The sequence below is a fragment of the Tachypleus tridentatus genome, chromosome 13 (genome assembly GCF_004210375.1).
Source record: "Tachypleus tridentatus isolate NWPU-2018 chromosome 13, ASM421037v1, whole genome shotgun sequence".
Taxonomy (NCBI): domain Eukaryota; kingdom Metazoa; phylum Arthropoda; class Merostomata; order Xiphosura; family Limulidae; genus Tachypleus; species Tachypleus tridentatus.
The window spans coordinates 62,564,817-62,573,775 of record NC_134837.1 but is presented as its reverse complement, the minus strand read 5'-3'; the positions used below and the strand labels follow the sequence as shown (position 1 = coordinate 62,573,775).

General features: G+C 31.0%; 1 protein-coding gene and 1 long non-coding RNA gene across 3 annotated transcripts in view; one reads left to right on the top strand and one right to left on the bottom strand.

Annotated features, from left to right (window-relative positions):
- LOC143239582 (uncharacterized) overlaps positions 1 to 1,356 on the top strand; it is a 45,702-nt gene extending 44,346 nt beyond the window's left edge. The window contains exon 2 of the long non-coding RNA XR_013021247.1: positions 601 to 1,356. This is a non-coding gene — a long non-coding RNA (uncharacterized LOC143239582). The remainder of the gene's footprint in view (positions 1 to 600) is intronic.
- A 242-nt stretch (positions 1,357 to 1,598) lies between these two features.
- Ent3 (equilibrative nucleoside transporter 3) overlaps positions 1,599 to 8,959 on the bottom strand; it is a 28,187-nt gene continuing 20,826 nt past the window's right edge. The window contains exon 6 of one of the 2 annotated variants that reach the window (XM_076480785.1): positions 1,599 to 6,301. In XM_076480785.1, coding sequence (XP_076336900.1) covers positions 6,048 to 6,301 — 254 coding nt within the window. In that variant the 3' untranslated portion in view covers positions 1,599 to 6,047. The remainder of the gene's footprint in view (positions 6,302 to 8,959) is intronic. The other variant, XM_076480784.1, reaches the window with a different exon arrangement.

Sequence of the window (8,959 nt, the reverse complement as noted above, 5' to 3'; positions counted from 1 at the left end):
GATTTTACTTGTGTTTTCTGTAGAAATTACCAACCACAGTTATTGTGTATTATATTGTATCAGTGTTATGTTATTAAAGACTAGTTAATAACTTACTTTGTATGAAAAGAAATAATATATATATATGTTTTCTGTTTAATTACTGTAAATTTCATGGCTTATAAATTTTGGTTGAACATTTTTCATAATATGAAATCATATTTTATTTGGATGAACTCATTCCAGTCTTTTATGTTTTCTTCTTCATTTTGTTGTATGCTTTGTTTTGGCTAGTTCCTCTTTATTAGACAGTTTCTGATTTATGCCTTATGTCTTCATCTGCAACCATGGTAAGATAAATCAAAATACAACTTTCAAAACCTTTATAAGCTCTTACACATACAGCATTATATGAGTTCAAGAGGCAGTACCATTACCATCTAAGATAGTACCATTATTTAATGTCCTTACATGCACCTTTAACAGTACTATTGTATCTTCAAGATTTACCAGTTTTTATCATCATACTAATTTATGTTTATAAAAGGCGATATTAAAAACTTGACTTAATAAATCATATTTTTTTTACTTTTTCTTTCACCATAAAAAAAACAACAACAGGATTTAACAGCTCCTTCCAGTATTTAAAAGAAGAAAAAGAAACCAAAACCATTCAACCATTAATGGAACAGAAGAAGAACCAGTTCCTTATAGGCATACAGGTGTGATCAATCCAATCAATTATTGTTACTTTGTGCTAATTAAAAGTGAACTTATATGAGATACAGGGGTGGGGTTAATGGTTATAATAAGTATCTGCTTGAGATTTATTTTCTTGTATCTCACTGGACACAGCGCTGGCTTCAAAAGACTTATCTATCATAAAATGTTTAATAATAACACATGGACAACAAGGGACTGTTCAATTTCTCAAGACTGTCCATGCACATCCACCCTTTAGAAAAAGTAAAAACTTAAATCCATCTCTTATTTTTAAGGCAGTTTTTGATTTCTCCTTTTATTCTATTAGTCCCCAGGTAGTCTTATAATTTCAAAATGATCACCTCCTACTCTTCTTTGCTGAAAAGAAAATAAGCTAAGAAATCTTAGCCTCTCCCCATAAAGATACCCTCTGCTATCTTTAACATTTTTCAATAAGTCAGTATCTTTAGATCATGAGACCAAATCAGTACAGTAGTCTAAGCAAAGTTTGACTAGTGATCTGTATAGAAATTGATTTAATCAATTGTTTTTGATTTATCAGTGTCTGTTAATACCCCTTAACATTGTATTCCTATGTATATTAAAAGTATGATACAATTTACAATAACTCAAATGTATTGTATAATGCTTGCTATAATTAAAATATGTAATTCAAACTTTGCCACATATTTTTATCATGTATCAAACAGAAATTACAGACTGGTTGTCACACGTGTAACAATGGAAGGTTTAAAACTACAGCATTATCATATTCACAATACAACTTTAAAATACATAAAATTAAAAATTACATTGTTTTAATTTAACATTTTGTTCTTTTGAAAGTTGCATTTTTGAATACATTAAATATAATGAAGTCAGGCAAGGGAAACAGAAGTTATAAGGTATATGTTCTGTATACTAAATAATCAGAGTTGTGATTTAAAAAAAACAGTACCACAACTTACATACATATATATTTTTATTTGTTTACTTAAGAATTAATATATATACATACAAACACACGTGCTACATGCTTTCTTTGACATAGATCATACAAATAAATAAACATGCAGGTCGTAAACTCAACACACATTCATTTGCTATACAAGTCAGAAATTCATTACTGTCTAATACACATTATGTCACTTATATATTCAAGTGGACAACATTTATTTTCTTGAATTGTAATGCTTAACACTGATGGTTTGTCTTCCTAATATACTAAAACTAATATATTCTTCCAGTTTTATTTAGTTTTTTAGATCTGCATGTGTATAAATAAATAAAACTGGAGGAATAAATTAGTTTTAGTATATTAGGAAGACAAACTATCAGTGTTACTTTTGCATAAGATAACTTCTACATATTTTAGTAGAGTATTTCATTTAACATAAAATTCTGTAAGTAAATTGGATGTATAGATATTTATTTCATATTTTAAGAACTACACATACATAAAATGTACTTAAAAGCAAAAATATTTTGTGATTAAATGCAATAAAATAAATTCAACATACAGATTTCATGATTCATTGGTCAGAAAAATGAAATACACTACAATATTACACTCATGAAAATTAGCTTTTAATCTAAAAAAACAACAAGATACTGATTTTAGTTTATCAACAATAAGCAATACTGGTGTACAGGATTTCTAAGAAAGTAACTGAATGTGCAACAAAAAGAAGAATAACAGGGTTCTGTAGATTTGAATCTACTTCGATGTAACACATACAGTGAAAATCCACTTTCTCAAACTATTGATGAAATAATGTATTGAGATACATTAGTATTTAGTGTGTAAATATGCTTCTGTGGCCTAGACATTGCCATGTATATTGGAGTAGAAGAACTCACTTTGGAAGCATAATATTTTTAGTTGATGGTAATATATCTGAATTAACAAGAAATACAAGCAGTTACACAGTTTGTATGACAAGAATAAAAAAAAATTGTACGGGCAACAAAATTACAAAATGTATAAGAAAACAAAGTGAAACACCTGCCAGATTATAAATATGTTTATTAATGAATATAAAAACTGTGTTTGGGCCAGTAGCCCTTTATCGTGTCTCCATATTCATTTTTAAATGTATTCAAATTTGAGAAGTGTTTCACCTTACTTTGTTTCTTCTATATCTTATACAATAAGAATGGTCACACACTGTAACTACTAACATATTGAGAGACTTGTAAATTATAAAATATATGTAATATCATTCACAGTAATATATATACATGATAATAGAGATTTGAGTATTCATTCTTCACAAGGTTAAATTATTATATACTACTGCACTTTAGAAAATAAAACTTAGTTTATTTTAGTTTTCTTTAATTTCCTCAAAATTTTGTCATTACAGCTTAATCAGGAAATTAATATTTACAAAGTCAAGTTACCTGTATATTCTTTAACATTATGTACATACATTTACTTAGCTTTTAGGGGAAGTATAAACTTGAAAATTAAAAATTTAGGTTTGGTCGGGATTAATTTCTGGATGTAGTTTTTGTATTTTCATTCTGAGAAAGATGAATTGTGTGTTTAAGAGTTTCAGATTGAAGTAAATCTTTTATTTAGCATTTCAGGGTTTTATGTACTGTTATGTTACCACACTTAAAACAATATCACATCAGTGGACAGTTTTTCTCCATGTCATGGAATCCATAAGTGTGGTTTGTGCTACTATAGCACATGGTCTACGAAGATATTTACGCTATAGTGTACAGTCTACACAGATGTTGTCATCATCACTATTTAAATTTTTGTTTACATGCAATTTGCACCTTTTATTATATATAGATAATTATTTTAAACTAATAAAGCACAAAATAACTAAATAAAAAACATCAAAATACATAATATTTTTGGGGCACATATAATTTCAATAAAATAACTTCCAACAATCAAAACTGGCACAATTATAACCTAAATTTAAGGTATGCTCTTGGAACACACAACTTATTAAATTATTATTATTTTCTGAGCAAAAGCATGGATAGATATAAATTGTTTTGCAAGAAATTATGTTTTATTGAATTATTAAAACATTGATTATGATAGTATCTGTGTGGACAGCATACTATAGTAGCACTGTGTAGTATTATGATAGTATCTGTGTGGACAGCATACTATAGTAGCACTGAGTGGTATTATGATAGTATCTGTGTGGACTGCATACTATAGTAGCACTGTATGGTATTATGATAGTATCTCTGTGGACAGTATACTATACTAGCACTGTGTGGTATTATGATAGTATCTGTGTGGACGGCATACTATAGTAGCACTGTGTGATTTTTATTTACTATATTCCATGAACATTTGTCCACATTCTTTACATTGTACTTGTAAAATGTTATAAGTGACACAGTTCTTTGGGAACTTCTTACCTATATAGTTTTGTCACAAGTTATATTGGTGTTAAGTACAGGTTTAATAAATATGGTTTGTGTTATCCAAAATATTATCTTTATGACAAGGCCAAACTTCCCAACAGTTTTGTGTTGGTTTTTTAGTTAAGAGTCTACTGATAAATGGAATCATTTACAGAACATGTGTGTCTTGTGTCCATATAAGAGTGGTGTTTTGAACTTTGAGCTCTCCTTTTTATTATTTTCTTTAACATTAAAAATATTGAGTTCACAGTACTGGGGGAACAAACATTCCTTTTTTAACATGATTTCTAATCATTTTCTTTTGTTATATTTAGAATCAATACAGTGTAGCTAACCCCAAATTGTACTAATGTTAACATTCTTAGAGTGATGTGGTTTAAAATTTTAAGACACTGAAGTAACACAAGTCTTTCTGTAGGTGGAGAGGAATTTGATACTTTCTTTAGTGTGTTCAAAAAAGGTAATTGTTTTGTGAACACTTAAAGGTGAATGTGATATTTACTGGTAAGGAAATGGCAACAACAAAGTTTGTATATAGCAGAGATGGATGATATGGGTACTAAAAACTTTTATTTAAAACACAAAACAAGTAACTGTTTGACCTGACAATGACATGTGGAGGTCGAAATATTGTTACCTGTTTTGTGTTTTAAATAAAAGTTTTGAATGCCCATATCAGTTGCCTCTATTATATATATGTGTGTTCCTCGACACCATGAACAGTATGTTTGTGATGCCGGATTCTAAAGCTGTCACTTATGAACCAAGGAATCAGCATCAAATTTCAGGAGACTTCTCAGTTTTTCACATCAAGATAACAAGGCTTTCTCTTCAAAATAGTTCACAAAGAAAAGAAATAAAAAGACAACAACTTTTTATTTTCCCTGTACCATTTTATCGTGACGATAAAAGATGTTTGAATTAAAAGTGCAGTAATTATTTGACAGTATTTTGTGCAGTTAAGGATAAATTGTGAATGTGTAGTGAATCAGAAAGTTCTTTAAAATTGACCTGAAATGACCTTTCCTCCTTCAGTTAAGGAATGGACAGAGAAGATAACACATGAGAACTGTGTTAATATAATTGTGTTTTTGTTAAGAGAATGGGCTTCCATATTTAAATATTAACTAAAATCATTAGTCTTCACTGACTTTGAAGGTTATCTCGAGGTACAGTATACCTAAATACATGGATTTGTATTATTTCCAATGATGTATTCAACAATACTACTATGACAGGTCATTTATCACTGTTTATTATAAATATACAGCTGTGTTCAAGTAATGTATCTATTCTCTTGTAGCTTTGATTAAACCAACATCTGTAAATTCAGCTTTGCTGTAATACAGTAATGAAATGTTGAGAAAACTAAACTCAACTGAAATAGTTTTATTTTTTAAAGTATGTAGTTTTTAAATATATGTATAATCTTTACAATAAAGAGCTCTACAGTACAGTCATCAGGCTAGAGATAGTAGTTTGTACAAACAGAACTGTTTCTAATTGTCTTAATAATAATTACATTCTGTAGCATCATTATCAGATTCAACAAAGGCTTTACAAACAGTTCTGTTCACAAAGTATATAGGTTATAGTACTTTCTGTAGGCTAAAGTGTGTACAGTAAACTTATCTTAGTCTAAGTGTCGTTATAGTCTATCTACATATTTTTATAACTACACCACACAAAAATATTATTGAGATGTCTCAATAGACAGCAGAGAATACATTAGAAACCATCTATTAATATTTACAATTCTTGCACATTCTTTAGTATTAAGCTCTAGTCATTGGAATGTATGTTAACAGTATAGAATATTAATAACAGCTTGTAGAACAAAACAACATTTATATATTGTTGGATCGATTCTGCACGATAGAGGTTTTTAAAGGTATTTTGATACATTGACTTTTATAAGAAAGCAAAAAAAAAACTTAATTCAATGAACCAGTATTTTAAACAACTTAGGATAGGGTGGTGTTAAATACATCTACAGAGGACAATGTTGAAATGTTCCACTGTAAAGGATAATAAGAAGTTACATTCATTTCTGACAGAACTCCAGATGTTGTGAGGTTGTCACTAGAAAGTACTGGCATTGGTGACACAGTCATCATGCATGGTTTCATGAGTGGTGGGCCAAGCATGTAATCGATCAAGTAGGCTATTCCTGATCCTGTTGTCAACCCCAAACTGTAGGAGAGTGTCATGATGTTTCCTAAAATATAAATACATGAATAACTATAGGTATCCTATAAACATGAAATCTGAAAATAGGCATTTTTACACAATTCTATAGAAACCAGCCTGTTAAGGTGAGTGTTGGAGTGTCAAATGTGCAACAGGTGTAATTCCCAATGTATGTACTAAAACCTTTTTTCAATTCCTTACTCAAACCTATAAAGAGTCATTCTTATCTTGAAGGTCATTGAATAATTGTCCTAATAAAACTGTTTGCAAGATCCCAGAGAAGGTTTGCTTATTATATTGAAGTACTACTATTATCTAGTTATGTGGCTATTGCAATATAAGAGATAACTGGATCATTGCTGCTGAACTTATGGCTGGCACATGGGAAATCTTGGATTCTGATCAGAACACCTTGGCAATAGGTTCAGATCTTGAAGGTTCCTATAACAGAATCCAACTGGCAATTCTAACTTATGAAATTCTTATAATGGGAATCAGTACAATATTTGCAAGATGGATTGTGGCAGCACTAGCTACCATAAGATGCATCACGAAACATGGAGGTGACATTCAAACTGAATCACCTTCAACAATTGTATGCCTGAAGGGTAATGACTGTCACCATTCCTCATCAGTACCTACCTCATGGATTTAACCTACCTTCACAATATAACCATATGCTGTGTGTGTGAACCTTTGCTAGTGACAATCTGGTACAGAAGCTCAAGTAAAGCTGAAATGGAAACAAACCTTTCCTTAGTAGTATGTAAGCAAATGGTGCAATGACACTAGAATGGTCATCACTTCTGCCAAAGCATAATAAGGACAAAATCACCATTCTTTGTGGACACTGGAAGAAACAATAAAGTACCTGGGAGTATCCTTGAACAAATAGTTTCACTAGCCACATTAAAAGCATGATAATCAGGGCTACTAAAATCATTAATGTACTGAAAGTTGTAGTAGGAAATATATCAGAAGTCACTTACTTGTTGTTTACCAGTTTTATCAGTTTCATCCTGAGTATGCACTATCAAAGATCAGTATGAGCACTGCATGGCTAAATACGATTAAAAAGATACAAACACCTGTTTAGTAGTGGTCATGGAATGTACTTTAGCCACCTACGTCAAAGTCCTATTATAATTCACAAGCTTTGGCAGTATCACAGGGCATACATTCAATATTCGAGCCAATAACCTTTTAAATAAGAATATTCTATCTCCACAATGACCTCATATACACCAACAAAGCAGGGAATTGCCTAGAAAATCACCTCAGGAAACAGCTATATGCTATACAACAACTACCGAGATAAGTCATCACAATCAAGAAATTAGGTTTTCCATATAGAATCTGTGGAAATTTGTATCGACAGAAATGTAGAGTTATTCAGTCTGTAAAGCACAAAAAACCTTTCAACACTTATTTAAAAACCATGGTGAATGGATGTTTCTAACAACAAAAAAATACAACTAAACAATAGGCACTAGTACATAACATTCAGAGTGATCGGTTCTCAAATGAGTGATATAAAGCACAACAGATGTATGTTAAAACCATCACAAGTCATGCAAAACCTAAGCTAAATGAGAATGCTCATAAACCCACCAGAAAAGCCCCTTTATGAGGTACTACATAGCTCTAATGGCAGGACATCAATTTTTTCTGCATTAATAAGATGCAACACTTATGACACAACTAGGAACAGCAAAAGATGTGGGATTAATAGAAAAGTACAAGACCAGAAGACCATTGCTAACATTAATAAAGAACATGTTTGTTTGAAGTAATGCACAAAGCTACACAATAGGCTGCCTGTGCTTTGCCCACCACGAATATTGAAATCCCGTTTATAGTTGTAAGTCCGCAGACTGTGCCACTGGAGGGCATAAATAAATTCTACATCCTTCGCAGTTGGTATTGTCAAGTACTTCACCTCCCAACTTTTTGAGGTATTTCCATGTTTTAGAAAAGAAGAATCATTATGCAGCCTTCAAATATATGATACAACACAGTTATGGCGTTTAAAGGAGAATTATTAACTTAAAGTTTGCGTAAACATTAATGCAATATCGTGTTCAACGAACATTATTCAATAGTTTGGCATTTTATTCAAAATTAGTCTTTTCACACACAAAAACTTGCATTTAAACGAATAGTTTGCAATCTATAATTTGTAATTATTCTGACTTGTAAGCATTTTTTTTAGCTCTGTCACTCAAACATGGGAACTAAACAGTAAGCATTTGGTTAATACTAATCAGGAGCTACTTTAGGTAATCGACTTATTAAGCAAATCAGTTATTAATAAAAAGAACGTGAACTTTTCAGTGATTTTTGTTTAGTCGAATTGGTAGCGAGCACGCAAACAAACTAATTTTGTATTTTGACCTCATCAGGAGCTGGGACCGAAGTATACCAATTAGTGTCCAAATAGAACATCTTTTACTTTCTGTGATCCAAATTAATTTTTATATTTGAAGAGGATTTATGCAGATGAGTAGGAGATATACATGTGTATTACATTCAATACACGAAATTATTATAACGGTATTGTTTGTTTGCTTTGGTTTGAGTTTCGCGGAAAGCTATTTGCGATAGTTCTCCTTAATTTCGAGGCGATAGACTGGAGGAAAGACTCCAGTTAACTCTTGGGTATGCCCGGCATGGCCAAACGTGTTAA